The sequence below is a fragment of the Lygodium microphyllum genome, chromosome 20, assembly GCF_053477565.2.
Source record: "Lygodium microphyllum isolate KBCC chromosome 20, Lygodium_microphyllum_v1.1.10, whole genome shotgun sequence".
Classification (NCBI taxonomy): Eukaryota; Viridiplantae; Streptophyta; class Polypodiopsida; order Schizaeales; family Lygodiaceae; genus Lygodium; species Lygodium microphyllum.
This window is the reverse complement of record NC_141154.1, coordinates 124474684-124502447: the sequence shown is the minus strand read 5'-3', so window position 1 is coordinate 124502447 and position 27764 is coordinate 124474684. Positions and strand designations below refer to the sequence as shown.

The 27764-nt window shown below is 47.4% G+C and overlaps 1 protein-coding gene across 1 annotated transcript in view; it reads left to right on the top strand.

Moving 5' to 3' along the window:
• LOC148019346 (kinesin-like protein KIN-4A) overlaps nt 1-27764 on the top strand; it is a 193912-nt gene that overhangs the window by 81709 nt on the left and 84439 nt on the right. The window contains exons 6-10 of the mRNA XM_087660982.1: nt 4963-5054; nt 5213-5326; nt 5433-5534; nt 24004-24090; nt 24184-24391. Of these exons, the coding sequence (XP_087517108.1) occupies nt 4963-5054; nt 5213-5326; nt 5433-5534; nt 24004-24090; nt 24184-24391 (603 nt within the window). The remainder of the gene's footprint in view (nt 1-4962; nt 5055-5212; nt 5327-5432; nt 5535-24003; nt 24091-24183; nt 24392-27764) is intronic.

Genomic DNA, 27764 nt, shown 5'->3' with positions numbered 1-27764 from the left:
TTTGGACTGACGTGAAGATCCATCTCAGGGATGGCCTCCACTCACCGCCAAGCCTCGATTTACAATCCTGAAGACCCTCTTGCAATAGGACCTTTCAAGTTTGCCCTCCGGGTGTGAGGCCACGGACAACTAGCTTGCCCAAGAGGGCCATACTCTGAAACTCTGGGTCTATGATCCCAAGCCCTCCCTCTGACCGATGCCGTATGATGGTTGCCCATGCCACCTTGGCCTGGGAATCCCTGGAGCCATCTGACCCGGACCAAAGGAAGTTCCGTACTAGGCGGCGAAGCTGCACTACGCAGGATGAGGAAAAGCACCAACACGAGGCGATGTACCAGGCCGTCACTAGGAGGACCTGGTTAACCACAAGGGCTCGACTGGCTAGTGAGAGGCGAGCCGTGCTCCAGTAAGTCAGCTTCCTCTGAATAGAATTGAGGACTTGAAGAAACTGCTGGGCAGGAGTGATGTCGAGTCCCACCTGGAACCCTAGGTACCAGATAGTTTGCCCTGTGCTCACCCATCTAAATCCTAGGTGGATGCCCCACTCCATGCTAGAGTCCGGGTTTGTGAGGAAACCAACCGACTTTCGCCAGTTGATTTTCGCTCCCGCTGTGGAACAGAACACCTCAAGAGCCAGCCTCACTCTCTCCAACATCAACTCATCGCTCTCTATGTAGAGTGTTGTATCATCTACATACTCTGAGTCTAGCAGCTCAGTCTCCTCTCTCACAGGAAGTCGGAGGCTGCGTAATCTGCTCACACGGGACCTGAGGAAGTGAGACATTGCCTCTGCAAAGAGTAGGAACAGGTACGGGGCCAGGTGGCAGCCCTGTCGAACCGATCTCTCCAGCCCTCACCTACCACCTATGAGAACCCTATTGGTGACCGATCTGTAAAGTGTGGTGACCCCGCGAATCCAAGCCTGGGAGAAACCCAACCTCACCATGGTGCCCTCTAGGAAATCCCAGTCCACCTTATCACAAGCTTTCTCGAAATCCAAGAGTAGTACGACCAGTCCACCTTATCACAAGCTTTCTCGAAATCCAAGAGTAGTACGACCAGTCTCTACCCACTGTGCTGAGCCCACTTTGTCGCCTCAAAGAAGGTGAATACATTGTCTAGGATACTCCTATTTTGGACAAAGCCTGTCTGTGTATCATGGATGATGTTTGGCAGCACGGGGCGTAGTCGCCTACCAATCATCTTTGCGAGTGCCTTATAGGCCAGTGACAATAACGTGATTGGTCTCCATCGGGAAAGCTCCAATTGGTCTCCTCCTTTGTGGAAAAAACCTCTCCTACCGAGAGTAAAAAGTGCCCCAGTGTCCTACTGATCACCGACACTCCCATATGAGCGTAGGCGTAAGTAAGGCGTGAGTCAAATATCCAACAAACCCCCCTGGAGTGAAGAGGAGTCAAATATCCAACAAACCCCCCTGGAGTGAAGAGTGATCAAGAGTACAAGGATCATCCGCCACCAAAGGATATCAAATTTAAAGCATCTCGAAATGCTTCAAATTTGTCACGAGGAAGAGCTTTGGTGAAGATGTCTGCCACATTACTGGTGGTAGGACAATAGACAAGGCTGATATCACCTGCATGTAGCCTCTCTCTGGCAAAGTGATAGTGAATCTCAATGTGTTTCGTGCAAACATGAAACACTGGGTTCCGTGCCACTGCAATGGCACTCTGATTGTCAGTGAACAATGGAGTAGGCTCAGTTCCAAATCAGCTAGCAAGCGTCTAAGCCATACGCATTCAACTGTGGTAGTGAAAGCTGCCTTGTATTCAGCTTCACATGACGATGTGGCAACAGTGGATTGTTTCTTGCTAAGCCAAGAAATGCAAGAAGAGCCAAGAAAGAAACAATTGTCACTAGTGGAGTGACGTGTATCATAATCACCAGCCCAATTAGAATCGCTGTAAGCATGTAACTGCAGTGGTCCCCCCTTGGCATAAAGCAACCCAAGAGAACGAGTACCCTGCAAGTAGCGAAAAACACGCTTGATAGCTTGCCAATGTGACATACGTGGTTGATGCATATACCTGATCAAAGCTGAAACTGCAAACTGTATGTCCGGCCTAGTATTTCATAGATAGATAAGACATCCAACTGCAGGAGCATATGTATGTATATCAAACAAATCATTGTCATCATGTAATGACAGTTTCAGTCCAGGTTCCATGGGAGTACAAACTGGCTTCCAATCCTGTAAGCCAAACTTTTCAAGAAGCTGCCCAATATACCTTGACTGTGATAACCTAATACCTCGAGCATTATGTATGAACTGGTTGCCCAAGTAGTAATGCAAAACTCCCAAGTTAGACATGTCAAAAGTTTGCTGCAAATTTTGTTTGAATGCTGAAATCTGATCAGCATGTGTTCCAATGAGCAAAAGGTCATCAACATAAAGACATAAAATCAGCATAGATCCCCCTTCTTTACATACATAAAGGGTAGACTCAGATGAGCTGTTTAGAAACCCCTGACCAAGCAAGAAAGCATCTATTTTTTCATACCAAGCTGTAGGAGCTTGTTTCAAACCATATAGTGCCTTTTTAAGCTTGCATACCAAATGTTCTGAGCCTTCAACTGCAAAACCAATGGGCTGCTGTACATAAACTTCCTCCTGAAGTTCCCTATGTAAAAATGCAGTCTTGATATCTAGCTGATGTATTGTCCAACCATAATGTGCAGCCAAAGCAATCATAGACCTGATGGTCGTCATACGGGAAGTAGGAGCAAATGTCTCCTCATAATCAATGCCCTTTTTCTGTGCGTAGCCTTTAGCTACCAGCCGTGCCTTGTATTTATCAATGGATCCATCTGCTTTTCTTTTCAATCGTGTCTACAGCAGGGGAGGCGAGGCGTGTGGGGAGGGGGGAGGGACAGACGGCATGGTGTCGGGCGGGGACTGATGGAGGGGTCGTGTTGGGGGGGAGGAGTTGTGCACTGGGAAAGACGGAGGGGGGTTGCACTGCGCGCTGTGGGGAAGAGGGGGGGTCCCACTGGGGAGAGACGGGGGACAGGCAGCACAGAAGGCGGGGGGGGGGGGGGGGGGGGATGGTGGGGAGGAGGCGGTGCATGCCACGGGTCAGCGGCAGGGCGCACTGGCGATGTCGGGGGAGATGGAGCAGTGGCGGGATGGTAGGAGCAGGTATCCTTATGTTGCAAGTGGAATGTCTAACCCTTTGTATGGCAACATAAACATGATACCTGGGAAATTACAGTTAGAAGGCTACCAAGTGGCAAAAGAGCTGCCACTTGTCAAAATTACGCATGCGCTCTTTGGTGGCTGGCTGAGGGTGATTCCAGCTTTTAGAGGCTGAGGGAGGAAGGACTGTTGGATGGGCGATGGGTAATCTCGTAGTGTGATAGGAGAGGGGCAGTAAGTTTCCTTCTCTGCCTCAATGAGAGATGGTGATAGAAGTGGAGGGCTCATCAGTTTATCGAGGGTTTTACCTTGCCTTTCAAAGCTGTTGGTGCTATCACAATTGCCATGAGAGCTAGAGGGAGGAATGAGGAGCGACCAGATGGGCGATAGCTAATCTTGCAGCGTAATAGGACAGGGGCAACAAGTCTCCTTCTTTGCCTTAGTGAGATGTGGCGATAGAAGAGGAGGGATCATCAATGGATCTAGAGTTTTACCCTGCCTTTCCATGTTGTTAGTGCCATCACAACTCCCATTAAAGCTACCATTTAAAGGATACTTATTTCGGCTGATTTTCTTTCTCATCCTCTGACATTCCCTCAACAATTCTGAGCATGCTCCAACCATTGCTGAAAAGCAATTGATTTTTTATTTTTTATTTTATTTATTTATTTATTTATGCTGAAACCCTAATTTGCACCATCCACCATTAGGTTTTCCACAACCACCTCCAGATCTGTGCCCAAGTATTGAAGACCCTGTACTTGGTAGCTGAAGGCAAGAAATTTGCAGCTGATCCAGGAGGTAGCCCCTTCTTGATTTATTATGGCCCTTATGTGAGAGATTGAAGACCCAATTGTGCCCAGATTGTAGTACAACAAAGGGGTATATTTACTTTATGAAGTGCTGGTCATTCTTGACAGCAATTGTCTTGAAGATCAAAGGAGATCAGCCCGTGTCTTAGTGTATTCATTCTTCTAGTTATACAAGATAAAGAAATACTATAAGGGGTGTTAGTTGTTGAGGCCAATCCGGTGTTGGCTATCCAAGATTCAGCAGTAAAGGTTGCATTTACAGATGTGTATTTGTTGTTTACTGTAATTTGTGGTACATTAGGCCATTCACCACCCTTGTCGCAAAGGAAGGCTGGTTTCAGACTATCCTAGAGCCCAAGAGGTATGGAGGAGAGCCCTTAAGATGATATTCTATGGAATAGAAGAGACCATGGTGGTGACCTGGGGGTTGTAGCCTGGGTCATAAATAGAGGCTCAACGTGCGACTATGAGGATGTTTAGGGGAGTTTCTTTTCTCATCATTGACAACATCTGAGCAGAACCGCCACCCTAGATTACTCATAGATGTAGTGGACTCAGGGACATTGTCACAGATGGGAGCTGATTGCCAGTATCATAGCTTGGCACATCTGGACTGCAAGATGCAGCCATGTTATTGACCTTCAAGATGTATCCACAGCAGAGACTCTATTCGGGATTTTGATAGAGATCATTCTTACTCTTCTTAGGAGGTGGGAGAGGATGTAGGGCAGCTCTGAGAGGATGAAGAAGAGAAGAGAAGCTTTCTTGCAGTTTCAGGCATTTTTTCCATACCACCCCTCAAATGGTTTTGACATTATAGCCCACCGGAGTGGTAGTTCACAGAACCATTGTATTTGTGATGTTGGTTACTCTTTACCGAGTTCTTTGTATTTTACCTGAGGTCTTTTGCCGAGGTGTTACTAATAGAATATTCTTTCTTGAAAAAGAAAGTGTCAGTTTGAATTGAAATCTAAATATCTTTGTTTTAATTTGCAGCTTGTGTCAGTCCAGCGGATTCTAATGCTGAGGAGACTTTGAACACACTGAAGTATGCCAATCGTGCTCGAAACATTCAAAACAAGCCAATAGTAAAGCTTCCGTACTTCTTCATGGTCCCTTGAATGACAGATTTGCTTGAGTATTATTACTACTGTAAAAAGTGACTCAGGAAAGGAAATCTTTGGTTTATTGTGTTCAATCTTTTTAGGAATCTCCTTTAACCGTCTTTCGTTTTTGACATTCACAGGTAAACCGTGATCCTGTTGCTGCAGAGATGCAGAGAATGAGGCAACAACTTGAGCTTCTGCAAGCTGAGCTTGTCTGTGCACGTGCAGTTAGCAGCTCCACGTTGGATGCACAGGTTCAAGCTAGACTAAACATCACCAGTCGTTTACAGGTGTAACCTATTTTCACAATGCAACCCTTTCCTCCATCTGAAGTGGCTGTTTTCCAAATTTTTGAGGCAGAGGATTACATGGCTTGAGGCAAGTAATGCAGAGTTGCAAAGGGAGTTGCAGGATTCACAGGCAGCTTATGAATTGCTCTCGCAGCATCTTCTAGAAGCTCAGGTAGAGAGCATTTAGTTTCCTCCTGTAGATGGTTTTTGTGCCCCTTTTAAACAAATGCAAAAGATTGCCTTAGTTTTTTCAAGTTTCTGATGTAGCAGGAAGCTGCAGGATACCCGTTATTGGGCATTTAGTTTTCTCCTGTAGATGGTTTTTGTGCCCCTTTTAAACAAATGCAAAAGATTGCCTCAGTTTTTTCAAGTTTCTGATGTAGCAGGATGCTGCAGGATATGGATGATGGGCTTTTTCCATCAGGACTTGCTTGGAAATGTTTTAATTTTTATTGCATTAGTTATGAAAACACACACTGATAAACTCTCAATGTAAGGTAAATAAAAGGTCAGCAGTACGTACAGTGACAAATATGACTAAATAAATGTAGGAGTTGGGCGTGGCTAATATGAATGAGGACTAAACTCTTACTGAATAATGTGTCTGTTAGAAGGAAGTGGACCAGATGTTGATGCTCAGCCATAGAAGATAGTGACAGTCAACAGCTCGCATTGAACTTCCCTGTGTAAGTTCTGAATGGCCTCAAAGGGTGTGTATGAAGTTCATTAGAGGAGGATGTACTGTATCTGCCAGGTGACGGGCTAGTGATTGCAGGCATGGTGCTGCCCAAATATTTTGTGTAGGTTATTAGTACCACCTTGTAGAGGGTGAGGCCTGGTATATACATTAGTAGAATCAGAGGCCTGAATACCATCAATCCTGGATCTGAGCTGTAAGGGAGGTAAAAGGTTCCATGAGGGACAAAGGACTCACCTTTTCAGGGGAGGTATCATGAGGGACAATGGACTCACCTTTCTAGGGGGGAGGTTCTCCGCAAGGTTGTAACAGCAGCCCTTCAAAAGCAAGCAAAGGCAGAGGCTACTCGTGAGATCACAGGGTTATTTACACGTTGCTATCCCTTTTTCATCTGCATGCACAAATAAGTGGAGGACGAGCTCAACACCCGTCATGTCGCAAGCCCCCAAACCCCCCCCCCCCCCCCTCTTTCCGCCATTGCTCCCACCCTCCAGTTGTTTCCTCTATTTGCAGCAACTTTCCCCCCTCAGGTAGCACCACGACACGATTGGTAGTTGTCTTAGAAGGGATGTGCAATGGAAACCTTTGGTTAGACGCCAGTGCACTCAGCGAGTGCCCCCCTAGTCAAACATCTTGCGCGTCGTCCTCTCTGAGAAGCAGCTCTTAGCTGTCCGAGCTAAGGAGTTGGAGTTAATGGAAACAACATTTATGGTCAGGTAGTAAGACATTCCCTAGCTAGGGCCCAACTTCGGAACTGGCTCCACTCCACGTTGTGCATCGGCACAACGCAGATTGTGGAGGCAGTCCTAATGGGCCAAGGGATCTTCATGGTCCGCTGGCTCAGTTTGGCAGACACTGCTCGCGAGTTACTTGCTAGTTCACCATATGCATCCACGAAGGGGGTCATATACATGGTCGCTTGGTACAGTGGCTTTACTGTGGAGGCATTTGCACTCCACAACAGGTTTCTTCGGCACCCGGTCACCCTTTTTTTCCCCACCATGACGATAGAGTATCGCCAATTGGTGAAAGACTTTGGACAGCTCTTTGGCACTGTCCTTCCCGCATCTTTCGCGGATATAGTGAGAGGAGCAGGAGTCCCAAAGGTACGGGTGACAGTGAAAGAGGTCAAGAATATCCCACAATTCCTAGAGATTGAGACGGACGAGCACTCCTTTAAGGAGCAGGTCATTGTGATGGGGCAGCCAAGGCAGTGCTTGTGCTGCCACGACTTTGGGCACAAGGCAGTAGAGTGTACGTGCCTCCGTGCGAGGGCGGCCCCGCCTACAGGCCCACACGTGGGTGAAAATGGTTTTACAGGAGTACAGAGACGACAGAGAGGGAGACGGCATAGGGGACTGCAGGGAACTCCTCAAACACAACCACGACAGGGTGATGGAGAGCGAGCGTCCCCCCCGGTAGAGCACCATGCCGCCTTCCCCCCACCATCACCCCTGCCGCCCCGCCCTCCCTTCCCTGATATCCACCCAGTTTAGGCGACCCCTCCCCCACCCATCCCCGTTCCCCCCCACAGGAGAGGAGCCCAAGACGCTGACATCTTCCATCCATCGGCTCTCCAGTCCTTCCTACCCCCCTCACATAGCCACCAGTTCATCTGCCCATGCTGCACGCCATACTTACCCAAGACAGGCGCAACTGCTACCACAGAAGTTTTTTCGCAGTGGGCCGTGGTCTTATTTGAGAGTTGCGGAGCGCGGAGTTTTTCCACTACCCCTAGAGATGGGACTCTTCGTGGTACACAAGGCTGGTAGCGGCAAGGTCCATCTACTAGCACCACTGGATGCACCAAATTATGCCTTCTTTCGTCAGAGCTCTCTCAGAGCAGGATGGACAACGACTCAGGTAGAGGAGGAGGTGAAGAGCTAGGTGGCAGACCACATCTCCCAGTGGATGGGAGAAGGGGGCTTGCCACTCTTCTCCCAGCAGTGGCCGGACTGCATGATGGACATCAACTAGTGGGTAGGGACTGAGGTTCCTCATTTGAGCATTATCTTTGGAGCCTCCTTGCAGTGGAGAGCGCCAGCAGATGTGATTGAGTGGCCCTTGTCACAGGCGGCCCGTTTCTACCAGTGTACGGAGTCTCGCCTCTCAGCTTTGCTGATTGATGCCTTGATGGTACCACCAGGAACATCCATCACCCCCATGGTACGTTCGAGGGCTACCATGGGGAAATGGAGTTCACTATCCAAGTCGGCAGTGAAGCGTATCCGCATGCCTCATAGCTCCTCTTCGTCGTCTACAACGTCCACACCGTTCGGTCAGTCACAGATCTCTCCATGAGTTTACACCTTGCATCTTGGAACATGAATAGCCTCCACTATAGTGGGGCATGTGGCTCCAAGAAGTTGATTGTTCGGCAGGAGCTGCAACTTGTCCTTGCCAGTTGGATTGACATCTTACTTCTATAGGAGCATAAGCTCACCCTCACCGAGGCTCAGAAGGTAGGGAAGGTTCTCCCGGGCAGCTCGCACACCTACTGGGAGCACACCATCAGTGCCCACGGCAGGAGGGAGACGTATGTATCTCTATGTGTAATGTGCTCGCTCCTCAAATTGCGGGGCACGTCTTAGCAACCCATCGAGAGGTATATCTAGAAGACGCCCCCCGACACTCCCAAGGAATGACACGGGTTTTGCCAACTAGGGTCTCTCGAGTTTGCCCCGCAATGGAACTTATCTGGCCGTTCCCACTAGGATCGACCTAAAGACCGGGATCTTGGCCAACATTGTCTAAGGACGTCGTCTGACCTTTCTTAACATTCCTTGTTAACATCTCCTTTGAGGAAAGCTCTCGGCTAACCGAGACCACCCTTCCGTAGGATAGACCCAATTGGTCACATCCACCACGCTTCCCTCGAGGGTTGTCTTAGTTATCTAATTACCTACCACATTATGTTTGACATATAAAGGCAGCTTCCTTAATTAACCCGTTAATCACAGGTTCCTTTACGTAATTTAGGCCACAGACACGAAGATAAGATATAACAAGATCAAGCACTTCCTTAACTTATCTTCGGATTAATGTGTGTCTCCTACCCATACAGGAGAATTAAGTGCTCCTTTCTGCCTCCGCAGAAAAATCCTTCCGTCTTCCGGTAATAAAACCCGAAGGTTTATCCTTCCAAGATTCCACATTGTAACTAGTATCAAGGCCTCGAGATCCCATCTTGAGTCATGTAGAACACTTGTGTAGGGCTCGGAGGCATTGGGATTTACGGCCAAAGTCCCCACTGGTACCCAAGCGTCCTCCTACATCAAGTGATTTCCATAGAGAGACCTCTCGCGGCGGGTTCGGTCCACTTTCTCGGCGCGGATTCATAACCCCCTTGGTTAGGGTTTGGCGGCTCGCAGGGGGTAGCTAGCGCCATCCTTCCTTAATTATCCCTTTAGGAAATCAACCTTAGCTGAAGCAACCAGTATAATAACAATTGCTAGGGAAAATATCCCTTTCGTTTCCATGGCAATCAGTCATCTCAGAACCGGCCATGAAATCATCAATCACTCCCCACTTGGGTTAACATCCAAAACCACATTAACAAACAGTTGAATGCACAACCTCTTGCTTCAAGGCATTGCAATCCCATTGCATGCACAATTAGAATTTTAACTGGATGTATCAAAACACTTGCTTAAGGGAGTTACAAGTTTTTCAAACTGCATCTTACACTATTAACCCCTATTCTTTTTTCTTTTTTTTTTTGCAACGAATTATCATAGAAGATGAAAATTCATAAAAGGTTTCTTACGTTGCTTGAACTTTAGGAAGTTATCATTGCTAACTGCATATCTTAGCAAGGAAAAGATTGTTATTTGGCATGAGTTCGTTAGCAAGGAAAAATGAAGTTTAATTGAAAAAGTTTAGGACTGAAAAATCAATTGTCACAAGGATAACAAATCGTGCCGAGATTATCTCAATATTACCTTCAAAAAGTTAACCGAATTAATGTAAATCTAGAAATATCTATGCTGCGAAATATGTCTTGGGAATAAATTAAAAACTAGGAAACATTTATACCTTAAACACTTAACTACCTTCCCTGATTGTAGGGACAATAAATTCGTAAATGTAAAAGAACTAGGGTTTGTCCCTGAGGTTCTTAAAAAGAGACCCTAGGTCCGTCAAACGTCAGCTTAAAGAAACTAAAACGGATTGTTCATTGTATATCACGATGCAAGACTTGCGCAGCAAGTACGAAGTCATATAGTCTTGTGATTGATTCACAAGAAAAAAAAGGGTTAAGTACCCTTAACAAGGATGGCGGATCCTTACGCAAGTTATCTTGAACTTTAGGGTTGACCAAGTTGGGTTAATAGGGTACGCCCTAACCCAGAATATAAGGGATCTTGCCAAGTTGCAAGACACCCTGGAACGAGTGCTGATGCATTCGAAAGGAAAGAATCATTCCTTAGCAGTTTGCCAACAACAAGATCGGTTAATGAAGTGCTTGCTAGAGAATTTAGAGCACTGTTTGGTTTATGAATTACAAATTAGATAAATATCTATACTTCAGATTAAAGGCTTGAAGGGAGAGGTAGCTTCAGTTACCCCCGACTGCCTGCCTGACCCTAACCAAGGGGGTTGTTGACCGCGCCGGGAACGTGGACCGAACCCGCCGCAAGAGGTCTCTCCGTTGAGCTCTACTTGGAGCAGGAGGACGCTTGGGTGCCAAGGGGGGCTCTGTCCGTAAATCCCTCGCTTTCCGGGTCCTGCACAAGAGGCTAACGTGACTCGGGATTGGATCTCGAGGCCCGCATAGTAGTCTACGGGCAGAAACTTGGATTAGTGATCCCTGTGGATTACTGGATGGCCTTCGGGCGGATTATGGACAAGTCTACGGGCGGAATTCCTTGTATTTCAAAGATAAGAATGATGTTATGTTAATAAAAAACTTGTTTGATACTGTTTTTCTATGTCACGTGATAAGATTACGTGAAGGAACCAGTGCTTAACGGATTAATTAAAGAAGTTGATTGTTACATGTGAAATTAATGTGTTAGATAATTACATAACTAAAACAAACCGAGGAAAGTGCGGAGGATGGGCCATGGGTCCATCCTACGGATAGGTGGTCCCGGTTAGCCGGGAACTTGTCTCAAATCTTGAAGAACAGCGGGATGATCGTCAAAGGACACGAACAACGAAAGCAATGACCTAGAGTTATGTCTTACCCGATTTATGCTGTTTTAGGGGAACGGAATGGGACTATGCCTTATGGCAGAGAGGTTGAGCTTTGCCTCCCTCTCGTTTCCCATTCTCCTTGAACCAAGTGCAGCGTGAATCGGCTTTGGACCTGGCGTTTCTGCGTAAAGTAGTTCGCTCGGGTCCGACGCTAGTTGCTGTTAGGTAATGACCAATCAGGAAAACTCTAATTCGGGTCGATCCTAAGTGGGAACGGCCAAGATACTTCTGCTACGTGGCAGACGCGGGAAGACCTAGATCGCAAATCCCGTAACATTCCATGGGAGTGCCAGGCGGAGTTTTCTAGACATCCTTTTCGATGGACTGCTAAGATGTGTCCTGGATGATACTAAGTGGACACGTTACAGCAGAAGCTGAAGAGCTCGTAGAGATGTCTTCTTGAACTTGAGGAGAAGAGGGTGGGGTAGAAGGAGAAGTTGCAAGGTGAGCCAAGGGTGGGAAACAGTTGCAGGCACGCAATGGAGTGGATTGTGGATGATGTCAAGGGGATGTGAAATTTTGAGATGTTTTTATCATGCTGATAACATTTGATTAAGTTATTATTCAAATGAGGACGGCTGTTTAGCACATGTGATGCATGTATTAGTTATTTCATGGTAATAGGCCAAGAACCATGAGGATGCAATGGGTGTTAAAGGCAAAAGTTGTGATACGTTATGCCAACTAAGCTTTGGGAGTCAGTTGGTGTTAGTTTTGACCCTAGGACAACTATTTGGCCAATAAGTGTTGATAATGATACAATATACTAGGGAGTAACATTTATTAATTAATTAATGCTAGTCTAAGGGTCAATAGAGATTGAGAATCACTCCAAGAGGCAAATGGCCTAGCCAATTTAATTATGGATAGGCACATTTAATTTTGGGAAGGGTCAGATGGGTTGAAATTAAATTTCAAGATTATTTAATTTTGAAAATTAATTAAATAGTTGGATAATGCTGAAAAATGGGTTTAGAAGGTTGCTACTTGGCAAAAATGCCCATGCAAACTGAGAAAACGTTTTTTGGGGGCTGGGTCTTAGCCATTCAGTCACAGCTTTGGGGGGGGAGAGAGAGAGTTGTTGGTCGATTTTCTTATCAGAGAATAGCAATTTGCTACAGAAGACAGCCAATTTGGGGGCCACAACAGGCAGAGGATAGGAAGGAGTCACTTTCTAAGGGTTGGCAACAACATTCTTGATTAGGTGACAACATTTTGGAGGTGTTTGCAGATTAAATGCTACAGGCTGGAGTAGGCATCAGGCAGAATTTAGGGTTTTCTTGCAAGGAAAATCAGATTTCTCTCTCATCTTGGTTTTCTCTCACCTTCTTCAACCCATTCTCAAGAAATCTTAGTATTTCTTAGCCATTTTGAGTAGATCTCAGCCAAATTTGGTGGATAGTAGAGAGATCTTTACTGCAAACCCTAAATTTCAGCAAAAATTAGGGTTTAGCAGCCACCTTGGGACTTGTGTTAACAAGAGAAGGTATCGTACACTGAAATCAGCGCTTGAAATTTGTGGAATTGACAGGTATTTCGGATGCTAGGCCATCCATTGTGAATTGGGTCAACATTTTGCTAGTTGTTTGGTGGTTCCATTTATGCAATTCTTGGGTGAAAATCAAGGGGCAATTGGCGCAAATTGCTTGCTAATTGTATTACAGCAAGGGGCTTTTGGATTAGCAAAGGATATTGTGGAATCTCAACTTGTACTCAATCCATTAGCAATTAAAGCTAAAGAAATACCGAAAGGGCCGCTAGTTTTGGGGCCAGTCGAGTGTCTATTATCCAAGATTATTAAGGTGATTTGTGCATTTTGATTTATGTTTATTTGCTAATTACAGTAATTAAGTACTCAATCAAGGAATTACCACCCTCACTAAGAAGAAATGTTGATTTTAGAGGAGATGGGAGCCGTGGAAGTCATTGAACTTGAAAATGGGTGGAAAAAAGAACCATGCAGTGCAGTGGTCTCAAGGAGGACTTATCGCCTCATGAGGTTTTAAAGCCTTTGGTTGCTAGGAACGACTTTGTGCGTGCCAAATGCAGCTTATTGCCTTGATCATAGTAAGTTGAGAGGCGATGCAAAACAACCTCTATAGCCTAGAAAGGAGAGGTAGCACAAGGAGTGTTTGGTGGAGAACACATATTCTCTAGTGGGTTTGGGAGCAAAGGTCGATGTCAACAATCTTCGAGGGTGTGACCATTCTTCTCGCAATAGGAGCACCCAAGAGATAAGCAATCTGACAATGGAGACACCATGACACCGTAGTGCCAACCTGTAAAAGGGAGGGTGGGAGGGAGAAGAAGGATATTTTCTAGGGATGCAGTAGAAATGTTAAGGAAATCAGATGTTGATGCTGAACTTGCAAGCTATCTTTGCCTTATTGATGCAGAGGATCTTTGTAGCTCACTTAGTGCCTCTGGCTTTGATACCATATCAAGAAATGACTGAGCAACTAGAGAGACAGTAGGGTTTGCTGGGACGATCATAGTGTGTACAGCAAGCACTAAGAGGAGAAAAGAAGAGAAAACTAGATGAATGAATGAAATAATGAAGTGAATTTGATACAATGGTGCCGTAGCATGAAGGATGCCCTGCAACAAGGAGATTGCCGAAGAAGCCTCTGAGTCTTAAAATGCAGGGATAATGAGGTGTCACTTGAAGTAGGGAGATTGCTATCGAAGAGGAACCTCTAAATCTGCAGTGTAGGGATGATGACTAGTGATGCTTGGAGCAAGGAGACTGCCGTTGTAGGATGAGGAGCCTTTGAATTTGCAAACACATCCTTGAAGATTGACGCTAGCTGTTGGGGAGTGATGTCGGAGAAGATAGAAGAGCTAGAAACTGTTGGGAATAAAGGGCCATCGTGCCTTTTATATGTGCTCGGGTATGAACACACCCTTAGCACATTTGTACTTTCTTATATATCTATCTAAAACCCTTAGCACATTTTGCGTGTGTGTGTGTGTTATCCGTCACACACCCTTTATATTTTTGCACATTTTGCCTCTGACATTTGCGGCTTTTCATGTACATGCAAGAATCGGGCTGAAATTTACCCAATTTCTCGACATTAATGCACATTAGACCTCGTGCAATTTGGGGATTTTGTTGTTTGGGCGAAATTTGTGCACCATTTGGTCATTTTATGTACATGCGGGTTTAATTCCATGCAATTTGGACATCTAGCACTTGGAAAAAATTGGGGGTTTTGTTGAAATTTCTCTATTTTGGCAAAATCGGCTTATTCTATGCATGTCAGAGACAGTGCAAATATATACTGGATGCTTTAAGCACAAAAAATTTGGGGCTTTTGTCTATGCGTGTCAAATTTTGTACTCCTGGGTACATGTACAACAAAAATTGCAGCTAAAATTTGGGACTTCTCATGTAATGTGATGTATTTGTCCTTGGAACAACTGTTATCAGTTGTGGAGTGCTGTAGCACAAGGTTTAGTGCTTCTGAAAATTTATTTGCAGATCCGAAATTTCTGCTTTTACGTGGTTATTTATTGCTGGTTTGTACCTTGGTCACTTGTGTGACCAAGGTACAAACTTGGATTCTTGCATACTTGGATTCTAGATTCATTCAGGTGCTTCCTTTAATGTCACCCCTCATTGTGAGTGTTTTTTTGACTATACAAGGGGTTGACATGGTGTTGTTCATCTTGGGGACAATTGTGCATGTGATATTGCAGGTATTGACAGTGTGCAGTTGCAGTTTCAGCATGGTTCTGTCTTCACACTTTAGCATGCACGGCATGTACCTCAACTCAAGAAGAGCTTGATTAGCACAGGGCAGCTAAGTATCTAGTGTGCGTGACTATGTTGTTGCTGTGACCGAGCAGCCAAGTGTTTGTTTGTGGCATGGCCAGTTGGGACACATGAGTCGAATTGGAATGAAAGTGCTTTCTCGTTTGGGTTACTTACCTTGACTTCATTTTGTTGATTTTGAGCGTTGTGATCATTGTGTTTATGGTAAACATGGATAGACATCACATAAGAAGTCTATTTCGTTGAAATCTTCTCCTCTAGAGTTAGTACATTCTGATGTATGTTAGATGCCAGGGTTATCTTTAGGGGAATTTTTTTTTTTTCCAAGAAAATGTGGCTAATTATATTACTCAAAAAGACGATTACAACAAAGTGCTCAAGCTCAACAGAATGAACTGGAGCTGATGCAAAGTCACCACTACATGTATACAAGCCTCTCAGGGCGGTCTAGGGGGGATGGGGGCAAGGAGCCATGGGGGAGGGGTATATCGCCAAACGAGACTGCCTGCCTACAGCATAAAGAATAGACCCTGGCCGCCCTAGGTACGCATGAAGTGATCACGGAGTTCCTGACGCACCCTGGACTCACCTTGCACCTGCTTCCATCGCCCGCGGAGGGAGTGAATGATGGAAGTCCATAGTTCTGCCAAGGTCGCAAGTGCTGAGAGTCTCTTTCCGCCGAAGGCCACTTGGCATCGCGCCTTCCAAATATGCTATCCAGTAAGACTTCCTATGATCTCCCATATCTCTGAGCGGTCTGCTGTGGGCTCTAGTACCTAGCGGATGGATAAAGCCTCCAGACCAACCACTACACATGACCCTGCCTCGATCATGAAAATCGTGTCATGCATCCTGGCCTCATACAAAAGGTGACGGCCCTGGCTAACTGCGTGCCAACAGAAAGCTCCCCATGAGATACACCCAAGGCTGGGGGCTATACGGCGAAGGATACGGCATGCTCATCTCCATACAAGCTGTGCCTCCTCACAAGACCAAAGTCAATGCTTTGGGGTTTCTAAAGGTTGGTGTGTGCAACGCTTGCAACCTCCTTCCTTCTACATCTGGGCAAGCTAGCTTCCCACCGCTAAACCTCCATGTGCCACCAGCCATAAAAAATACGACACCCTCCTCGGCCTCCAACTATCCCCTAGGCAGTGCCAGAAGGTCGGTCGGAAGGGCTTCGTCATGCTGTGCTTCGCCTAGTGTCTGTTGTGTGATGCCGCCCAATCCATATCCTCGTGCATCAGTACATGTCTGCCAATCCTGGCTGTGTATTCTAGGAGCCTGGATGGCTTTTTTGCAACCGTAGAGGCCGGCCATAGCCACTCTCTTGGGTCCCACTTCAGCTCATCAAGTGGTCTACCCTCCTAGATCCAAAGGCACCACTCCTTGAGCTCCATCCAGAAGACATAGGGGTCTAGTCGCCAGGTCTTCCCTTGAAGGCCCACCACCTGAATCCTCCTCCATGAGAGGGTGGCAATCCCCTTATCCTGTTGCCCTCTGTCAAGGGCCAGATGTCCCCCCCTCCTGAACAGTAAAGAAGGTCCCCTGGGGGGCGCCTCCCATTCTACCTTCCACTTGAAGAGGAATGCCTGCTGGAGAGAACCTAGCTGCCCATACCTCCCCGGCCTCTATCGGTTCTTGTATCGGGGGGGGCAAGCCACTCCGGAGATATTGCTGCGTCTATCTCTCTTCTCCTCAACTCCACTCCTCTCAAGCACCCTGATACTCGTTGTAGCACCTCCTTGTCTGCCATCCTGTACACCTCCCGCCATGTCCTGATGGAGCGAGCCGGGCCGGCCTCCCATCAGCCCACTGGATGTGGGGGCACTCACCTAACTGTGCCCCTTCCCTGCACTCACCTAACTGTGCCCCTTCCCTGTCTTTGACCTGGAGGTTCCAGATCACCGACTGACAGTCTATTTCCTCTTGGTAGCTCGGGGGGTTCTGGATTAGGGCCTTTCGGAGGCCCTGCCACACGCGGAGTAGGCTCCGCAGGAAAGGTGATCTGGGCGCGGTAATCTAGGCTGAAGTGAAGATCCATCTCAGGGACGGCCTCCATTCCCCGCCAAGCCTCGGTTTACAATCGTGAAGGCCCTCCTGCAGTAAGACCTTCCAGGTTTGCCCACCTAGTGTGAGACCGTGGACAACTAACTTGCCTAAGAGGGCCCTACTCTGATATTCAGGGTCTATGATCCCAAGCCCCCCCTCTGATCGATGTTGTATGATGGTCGCCCACACTACCTTGGCCCTGGAGTCTTTGGAGCCATGAAACCTTGACCAAAGGAAATTCCGCACCAGGCGGCGAAGCTGCCCTGCCCATGATGAGGAGAAACACCAACATGAGGCGATGTACCAGGCCGTTGCTAGAAGGACCTGGTTAACCACCAGGGCTTGACCGGCTAGTGAGAGGCGAGCCGTGCTCCAGTAGGTCATTTTTCTCCTAATAGACTCTAGAACAAGAAGAAACTGCTGGGCAGGAGTGATATCAAGTCCCACTTGGAACCCTAGGTATCAGACAGTCTGCCCTCTGCTGACCCATCTAAATCCCAAGTGGACTCCCCACTCCGTGCTAGATTCCGGGTCTGTGAGGAAGCCAACCGACTTTCGCCAGTTGATTTTCTCACCCGTTGCAACACAGAACACCTTAAGAGGCAACCTCATTCTTTCCAGCATCACCTCATTGTCCTTTATGTAGAGTCCTGTGTCATCTGCGTACTGTGAGTCTAGCAACTCAGTGTCCTCTCTCACTGGAAGTCGGAGACCGCGTAGTCCACTCACACGTGACCTGAGGAAGTAGAACATCACCTCTGCGAAGAATAGGAATAGGTATGGGGCCAGGGGGCAACCTTGTCGAACCGTTCTCTCCATTCGGACCTTCTCCCCTCGCCTTCCTCCTATGAGAACCTTGCTGGTAGGTGATCTGTACAGGCCGGAGACCCCACGGATCCAAGCGTGGGGAAATCCTAACTTCACCATGGTACCCTCTAGAAAGTCCCAGTCTAGCCTGTCGTAGGCTTTCTTGAAGTCCAATAGTAGTACTGCCAGTCTTTGCCCACTGTGCTGAGTCCACTCTGTCGCCTCAAAGAATGTAAATACATTGTCTAGGATGCTCCTATCCTGTACAAAGCCTGTCTGTGTGTCATGAATGATGTTTGGAAGCACATGGCGTAATTGTCTACCAATTATCTTTGCGAGAGCCTTATAGGCCGTTGACAATAAGGTGATGGGTCTCCACTGGGATAGCTCCAACCGGTCTCCCCCTTCGGGGAGGAGACTGATAAGGCCTGCCGATAGCCTCCCTAGCATCTGTCCTGAGGAGAATATCTCCTGGAAAGTCCTCAGTAGGGGGTCCTTCACCACCTCCCAGTATGTAGTGAAGAAGGCCTTAGAGAGGCCATCCTCCCCCAAGCATTTTTGCCCATCTTGTGTATGGAAAGCCTCCTCTAGTTCCTTCTCTATGAAGGGGACTAGGAGGGCGTGTCCTATCTCCTCTGTGACGAGGGACGGGATGTGATCCCATACCTGTTGTCTGCATCTCTTTCCTCTAATTGAGGCTGTCTCCTACTGGAATAGGTGTGTGTAATAGTCGGTGGCAATCTCCATCACCTCATCAGGGCTAGAACGGGTCCTCCCATACTGATCCCTAAGGCTGCATATCTGCTCTCCTGCGGTGCGGGGTTTGTGCACCTGGAAGAACTCCTTACACATCGTGTCTCCCTTCCGCGCCTAAAAAACTGCTGAATTGCAGAAAGAGAACTCCAAGCGCCTGTCCTCTAGGCGAGCAATGGCTGCACGCGCACGCACCTCCTGTGCGTGGAGGATGGGGTCCCTTGGTGTCTCCTACAACATCTCTGCGTAGCTGCTAGGTCTTGCCGGAGTGCTTTCTCCTTCTCCCAGCACTGCTGCCTAGCTTGTAGGGTTGCCTCTTGGCAAATTCTACTTGACTCGGCTAGGACCTCTGCAACCTCCTGTGCTATCCTGTCCCTCCTCTCCCACTCTTTGGTCGAGACTCTATCTATCTCGACACCTCCTCCCTCCTATAGATCGAGTCAGGGATCTGACAGGATTGTGTATCTAGGGCGGATGCTGGGGGATCAAGTGCCAGGAGAACCGGGCAGTGATCGGATAGTGTGGTACCTGGCAACTGCTCAATCTGGCCTCCGCGAGAACCTCCCCACTCTCCCACATAAAACCTGTCCAACCGCTCCAGCAAGGCTCCGCCTAGTCGCCTATATCCCCAAGAGAAGTCCAACGACCTCTCTCTTGTGGAAGGCAAGGTCTTTTCAGGCATCCCGTGCTCCGACTGCAAGCAAAAAGACCTCCCATGCCTCCTGCTCCTCCCCGGCCATGCCGTGGTAGTTTCTTCCCCTGCCCTACTGGTCCTCCAAAGCCACCAGATTGTTGAAACCTCCTCCAACAATCCAAGAGTGCACCTCAGGGAGTCCATTTACAATTTCCCCCCAAAACCTGCTGCGTGCCCTAACTTCCATAGGGGCATAGACATTGAGGACTCCAACACACGAGTCCCCCATATCCAGCCTGATCCATAGAGCCCTTCCTGCCACTATTGTCCCGTAGTCTCGTACACAATTGGTGAGACTCGGACCAATAGATGTGCATACACCTCCGCTCCTGCCGTGGGCACCTATGGCTTGCTCCCAATAAGTATGTGAGCTGCCTGGCAGTACCTTCCCAACCCGTTGAGCTTGGGCGAGGGTGAGCTTGTGCTCCTGCAGTAGCAAGATGTCTATCCGTCCAGTGAGGGCAGGCTACAGTTCTTGTCGGACAATCAATTTCCTTGAGCCACGCGCCCCACTGTAGTGGAGATTGTTCACATTTCAGGATGCAAGGTGTAGGCTCATGGGGAAACTTGTGACTGACCGAACAGGCATCTATTCGGTGTGGAAGCTGTAGATGAGGAGGAGAGACTGCGAAGCGTGCAGGTACGTTTTGCCGTTGGCCTGGATGGTGAGCTCCAGTCCCCCATGGTGGCCCTCGGGCGGACCATAGGGGTGATAGATGCTCCAGGTGGTACTATCAATGCATCTATTAGCCATGCTGAAAACCGCAACTCTATACACTGGTAGAAGCGGGCCGCGTGTGCCGGGGGCCACGCAATAACATCCCTCGGCGCTTCCTACTGTGGGGGGGCTCGAAAGATAATGCTCAAATGCGGGACGTCGGCGCCAGCCCACCAGTTAATGTCCATCATGCAGTCTGGCCACTGTTGTGCAAATAGTGCTAGTCCTTCATCTCCCATCCATTGGGAGATGTGATATGCCACCCGACTCTTCAATTCCTCCTCAATCTGTGTAGTCGTCCATTCCTCTGAGAAGGATGATTGGAAGAAGAAAGCGTAGTTTGGTCCATCCGGTGGTGCTAGTAGGTGGACCTTGCCCCTCCTTGACTTACAAACTATGAAGATCCCCACCTCTGGAGGTAGTGGGAACTCTTCGTGCTCCGCAACTCGCAGGTAAGACCATGGGCCACTGTGAAAAAACTCTTGTGACAGTAGTTGTGCCTGTCTCGGGAAATTAAGGTGGATGACAGGGGTAGATGAGCCGGTGGTTGTGTGGACAGGGGGGGGGACTACTGGTGTGCAGAGGAGGTAGGTGTGTGTGGCTCATCTCCTCTTGTGGGTGGAGGGGGAGTGGGTCTGGAGGGGCTCACCTGACCTGGGTGCGGATCAGGGGGAGTGCTTGGTAGGGGGGGGGGGGGTGGGGGTGGATTGGATCGCGCTATGGTGGAGTGGCTAGAGATGCATGGTGGGTGTGGGGAGGGGGTGGTAACCCTAGCAAGGGGGGGCTGTGGGCCATGGTCAATGGAGGGAGGGGGGGGATGGGATGTGGGGGGAGGTGGGTGAGGGGCCTGTGGGGGCTCCGGCGAGGCAGTCTGTGGCTCATGTGGATAAAATGGGGGGGATTGGTCCTGTCGGGTGGGGTGGGCAAGGGGGGCTGTGGAGTGCTTTGCCGAGAGGGGGGCGCTTGTCCGCCATTACCCTGCTGAGGAGGCTGGGCTTGAGGGGCTGGCTGCGCCCCCCCTTGCTGTCTCCCTCTCTGTCACCTCTGGACCCTTGTGAAACCGTCAGCATCCACCTGCGGACCTGTAGGCGGAGCCGCCTTGGCTCCAAACCGTGTGCAAACTGATGCATGATGCCCAAAGTCGTGGTAGCGCAAGCACTGCCCTGGTTGCCCAGTCACAATGACTTGCTACCTGAAGGAATGCTCGCCTGTCTCAATCTCTAGGAACTGTGAGATATTCTTGACCTCCTCCACTGCCACCCGTACCTTTGGAACCTCTGCCGCTGTCATTGCATCCACGAAGGACGCGGGAAGGATAGTGCTGAAGAGCCTCCCAAAGTCTTCCACCAACTGGCAGTACTCAATTGCCAGGCCGGGGAAGAGGAAGGTGACCGGGTGCCGAAGAAACCTGCTTTGGAGTGAAAACGTCTCCACCGTGAAGCCACTGTACCAAGGGACCATGTATATGACCCCCTTCGTGGATGCATTCGGTAAACTGGCGAGTAGCTCGCGAGCTGCGTCTACCGAGCTGAGGCGGACCATAAAGATCCCTTGGCCCAACAGGACCGCCTCCATGATCTGCGCCGAATCGATACTCAGCGTGGAGTGGAGCCAGTCTCGAAGTTGGGCCCTAGCTGGGGAATGTCCTACTACCTGACCATAGATTGCTGTTTCCATTAGTTCCAGCTCCTTAGCTCGGATGGCTAAGAGTTGCTCCTCAGAGAGGACTACGCGCAAGGTGTTCGACTGGGGGGCACTCGGTGAGTATGCCGATGTCTAACCAAAGGTTTCCATTGCCCGTCTCTACTGTGTCGCTGAATGGAGAGTTGCTGCAGGGGGAGGGAGCAACTGGAGGGGAAGGGACGAAAATAGAGGGGGGGGGGGTTCTTCTTTTAAGGGCGGTGGTGTTGCAGACTGATCGCGGGCCAGGCCTCTCACCCAGGCGGCACTTGGGGGGGGGTTTAGGGCGGATCGGACGGCGCATGAGTAGCTGACAGCGGCCTGGCGCGGGGAGGGGGGGGGACGGAGGCGGTCAACCCAGGGGATAGCCAGGCAGGAGGGGGAACAGGCATCCTTTACACACCTTGGGGACGAGGGCTCGCGGGTCAAACAGAGACGGCCACGATCAGTCGGGCAGCGTGCAAGGCCGTCAGACAGCAAGCACGACCAGTCCGATGGCGCGATCGTCGGACAGCAACCACGACCAATCGGATGGCGCGACCGTTGGATAGTGGGCGAGGTGAAATGCGATCGGACGGGCGACCAATCGGACGCGTGTGTAGGGCCGGGGGCGCGACCGTCGGACAGTGGGCGAGGCAAAATGCGATCGGACGGGTGGGGAAATAAATACTTTGTCACCTTTGTGGATGATGCTATACGGAAGGTATGGGTTTACTCTATTCGCAGCAAGGATGAAGTGCTTGACAAGTTTCAAAAATTCTTGGCATTGGTTGAGAATCAGACTAATAAGACACTTAAGTGTCTTCGCTCTGACAATGGTGGGGAATATGTGTCCAAGGCCTTTTAGGCATTTTGTGACAGCAAAGGGATAAAGAGGGAGCTCATTGTCCCTCATAATCCACCCCAAAATGGAGTTGCAGAGTGTATGAATTGGACCATACAAGATAAGGTCAATACGATGTTGTCTCATGCTGCATTACCCCATGGTTTTTGGGCAGAATCTGTTATGACAACCGTACACTTGATTAATTGGTTACCAAACAGGTCTTTGGGGGGGGAGTTCCGCAAGAAGCGTGGTCAGGGAGTTCCCTAAGAAGCGTTGTCGGGCAAGCCACCTTCGTATGCACACTTGAAAGTGTTTGGCTGCGAGGCTTTTGTGCACATTCTTAAAGAAGAACGTAGCAAACTTGAGTCAAAGCCCTGAAAATGTATTTTCCTAGGATATGGTGATGAAGGTGAAATGGGGTACAGATTATGGGATCCCGAGAAAAGAAAAGTAGTACGCAACAATGATGTTATCTTCCGGGAAGATCGCATGCACAAAGAGTCCGAAAGAACAGAGGAAGTTTGTAAGTTTGTATTCCGGGAAGAAATACCTTTTGGACAACAAAATATGCCCGCTGTACAACAGCAAATATTTGCTGTAAATGAACCTGCCAATGCAAAAAATAATGCTGGAAATGATCAGCAAACCATTGCCCATAATGCAAATGTGCAGGAACAGCTAGGACAACAACTTGTTAATGCTGATGTGCAGGCTGAAATGCCAGGACAGCAAGCTGAAAATGGAAATATGCAGGCCCATGTGCCCACGCAGCTAGTGACTCATTGCTGTACGCGACTGTCTAGTGTTTGGTATAAGGATTCCATATCTCGAGCACATTTTTGAGTTCTCTTCTTTTGCAGCGTTCTTCTATTTTCTTTCTCTTTTGTGTTGTGTTCAGCAGTTTATTTCAGCAATTGTTTATGCTTCCATTGCTGCACCACTTCTAACCAAAATATGGTACTAATGATACCTTAATATTTTTGAAGCTTGGATAGAATAAAAGTATATTTTCTTCTCACCTAGAAGCTACGTAAAACCTAAAGTTTTTTGACAAAAAAGGGTAAATAAGTTGTTTAATCTCAAACAACATAATCTCATGAGAGAAAAACAGTATAAGGAGCATTTAACTTATCCTAAAGTGCAGAATCCAGATCCAACGGCGAAAGAAGTATCCATTAGGTTGGTACCTTATGGTGCTAATACATACATACGTTATGGCACCTATAATATAGCATAGTATCAACCTTTTCATACATGATACTAGTGCAACTATGGAATAATTACAGGTGTCTTGGCAGAATGAATATAATCTAATCAAAGGCTCAAAATAATTTTAACCCCTCTTCCCTGGCCTTGTCTTTTTGTTTGGCTGATAGTTTCTGTTATTTATGTCATTTAATACCTTCATAATTTAACCCATTGAGTAATTTTGTTTAGGTTGAACGGGATAAATTGCATCTAAAGCTAGAGTATCTACGAGATGGAAAGAAACTGGAGGATCTGGATAAAACATCTGAGAATGAGGTCTGTTAAACAAATTAAATTGGCATTCATAATGCAGTAGAAGATAAACTCTCATTAAGCAGAGAATCCTAATTTACCCCTGGTTTTTCTCAGGACATTAGTATCCTTGAGTCGCATTTAGCAAAGATACAAGAGCTAGAAGCTAAGTTGTTGCAGGTTCAGAGATCCCAGCTTCCAGAAAATCATCAAGCGCATACTCAAGAGCTTTGTTTGGTCCCTTTGAATGATAACTTTCTTGAAAATTCCCACTGTATGCATAAAAATTCCGACATGTCAAAAGGGACAATGTTAGTGAGTTCAGGTACTAAACTGAGGTGTTGTCTTAGAATCATGTTCAAATTGTTTACATGCAAATTGGATTCTGTATGGTATTTGTCTGGCTTCTGCTCTTTTGTGTAGAACACTTTTGTTTTGTGTAGAACATTTCTGTTTGATAAATTAGTACAAAAAAACTACAAAACATTATTGTCATGAACTGCCAACTTGTAAATGTATCATAAATAAAGTGAACTCAGTCCATTGATCATGCAACTGGGTGATATTTTGAAGGTTAAACATTAACTGGTGTAAATGGTCATCTAGAGCCTGAGAGCTCTGATGTCCCTGCTTTGGCTGCAAACTGACTGACTAAACCTCAAATGATAAGGCTAGGGAGGGGACCATCCTCAGTAGCATCCATGTGGTGTAACCTCTTGGACACTTGTAATCCTATAGAGGGCTGGGTTGATGATGTGCAACCATCCTTTGTCATGAAACTAGCAACCAAGAGAAAACTCATAGGGCCGGAAATCATTTCAAAGGCAGTTCTAGCATCATATTGGAGTCTCTTTGTCAATCTTCTGCTTCATGCAGCATGTCTTGCTTGAAAGTGCCCGGAGGTGAATTTAGTACCTTCTTCTTGGAAGGCTGGAGGCTCTTCAGGAGCGCCAATATCAATGTGGAGGAATTAGTACTTTTTGATTGGATATTTCTTCAGAATTCGTAGTTATGACTCGGTCTAATTAAAAAATGATGGTCTACTGGCAGCACAGGGACTTGCAAGTCCTAGAAAATTGCCATTTTTCGACTGGGCAAGCGAGGACCTTGTTGTAATCAAGCAGAAGCAGGTGGTTCTCTCTACCTGCTTCAGTGTTTAAGTATTGTGAATGGAGCTGGGAAAATTCTGCTTGCTTTGACACCTACTATGGTGCTGGTTGACTCTGTGACATGTTTGATCCAGGAGCAGCAGTTGATAGTTGGGTGCTGGAACTCTGCAGGTTCCTGATTAGTGAAGTTGGACGAGCTGCGAGCATTGCCTTGGGAATTGGTGCAATGATTTTTGTGGATGGTGTCTCTCGTGTCAACATTGTTGAGTAGTCTTGCATGTTGAAGATGGAGATGGCAGCTTTCAGCTCAACATAGTGTAGACAGTAGAGAGAGTGAGAGTGCAGACACAGCTCGATACACGATTAGACTCCAAGTGTGTAAGTGAAGCACAAAGTACAACCCTTAGACCTTAGGGTTGTGTAAGTGCCTTAAGGTGCAGCTCACACCCTAAAGTATGTAAAGTGCGGTAAGTGAACCGAACTGTGTAACATGAACACACAAATAGAGAACAATATGACTAGAGGGAAACACACCTCTTATGGAGAGTAAAAACCCCCTTGGAGTGAAAAGTGATCAGCGTACAAGGCTCATCCACTAAAGGAGATCAAACATAAAGCATTGCGAAATGCTTCAAATTTGTCGCGAGGAAGAGCTTTGGTGAAGATGTCTACCACATTGTTGGTGGTAGGACAATAGACAAGACTGATATTGCTAGGCTTTGATACCATGTGAAGAAAACTAGCGTGCTCGTGCCTCGCTCGTGTTGTGCCCGCATCGCTCGTGCCCCGCTCGCGGCTTCGCCCGACTGCCCCGCTTGCACTCCGCCCCGCTCGCACTTGTCTTGCTCGCAACCGCTCGACTTTGTTTGCGCCATTACGTTTGTGTCTCACTAGGCTCCGCCCTCTATGTCAACAATCATCGACTTGCTTTGGCAGCTTCGTCCTCTGCCTCATGCACAAAAAGACCTCCCTAGTCGATCTACTCTTGTGCCTCCATCCTATGCTGCACGTTCGTTTGCTCCGTTGATTGCTTCTCCTTTGCAAGTTTAGCAGGAGTTTCTTGCATGTGTGGAGATGTGATAACACTAGAAATCGTTGCTCCCTCCGTCTGTAGCAACATTTCCCCTGGTATCACAGCAACTAGCTCGATAGGTCCTCAGCTATGGAGGCTGAAACTCAAAGAATAAACTCATGGAGACATAGACTAGAACAATGACAATTACATAGGTGAAAGAGGCTCCAAGATTAAGTGCTTGGACTCATGACTACAAACTTGTGGGTATAGATAATGACACTGATTCTTGACCAAAAACAAAAGTACAATTGCATTTCATTGAAAAGTGAACCAAGTATATGCCTTTATAGCTTTTCAACAGCTCCACTCTCCTCACTGTGCTTATGGGATACAACTCTCCTCATCCTATAACATACATCATTTGACCTGTTTTTCAACATTCCCCCTCAAATAATGAATTGCTACACTTGTTGGCTTTTGCCCCCCCTACATGATGACATGGCTCCGGAGACTAGCTCATGGGCAACCTAGTCAAGTCAAGCTACACTTGTTGGCTTTTGCCCCCTCCACATGATGACATGGCCCGAAAGACTAGCTCATGGGCAACCTAGTCAAGTCAAGCTTGAAATTTTACATTTTTGGCAAGGGTTTTTTTTCAATACAAATCCACTAAGGAAAAGAAACAATGAAATTTTCTTTAGAACAATCTGTCAGATTTTTTGATGGTGGCGGAAGCATCTACTTCTTCTTCTCCTTCATTCATAAACTGACCTTGATGGTGATCATCTTGCACCTGTTGTGCTCTCTTCTTGCGGAAACATTCACTGGCTACATGGCCAGTCTTGCCACGCTAATGATAAATAATTCGGTCCTTGTTGTTGGTGGTGGTGAATCCTCGATCACATCCTTTTGCTACATAAGTACCCTTGGTGTACAAGAGGTTATCCCTTGAGCTGGTTTCTTTTACATCCTTGCTTTTAAATTTTCTTTCTCCATTAAGCAGTGAGTGCTCAATGTCTTTGAGTGAGAGAATGGGAACATTACTTAGTGTGGACACAAGATTCTCATATGGTTCATGATTAACACTAGCAAGTAGCTCTGCTATTGTCTCATCCTCATCAATGTTCTTTTTAAGAGTTGCAAGCTGAGTTTTAAGGCTCTTGAACTTATTGATGTGTACAGTCATAGACGAACTGTCTTTAACATCTAACTTATAAAACTGCATGAGTAATTCTACCTTTGAGTTCTTTACTTGTGTACCAAAGATCCTGTCAAGCTCTTTCCATACTTTCTTTGCATCCTTGATGCCAGAGATGTGGTGTAATACATCATCTGATAGACCCCAGGCAATAATACCTAGAGCTTTGTCGTTCATCTTTTTCCATGCCTTTGTTTTAGGCTAGTCTTCTGCAGCATCTTCCTCTTTAGCGTCTTCTTTCTTGTCATCTGCATCATCTTTTTTAAAGAGATCCTAGAGGTCTTTCCTCACGAGATGGTACATGGTTTTCTCCTTCCAGGCATGAAAGCCTGCTCCATTGAACTTGGCTATTTGTTCAAGATCTGCCATGCTAATT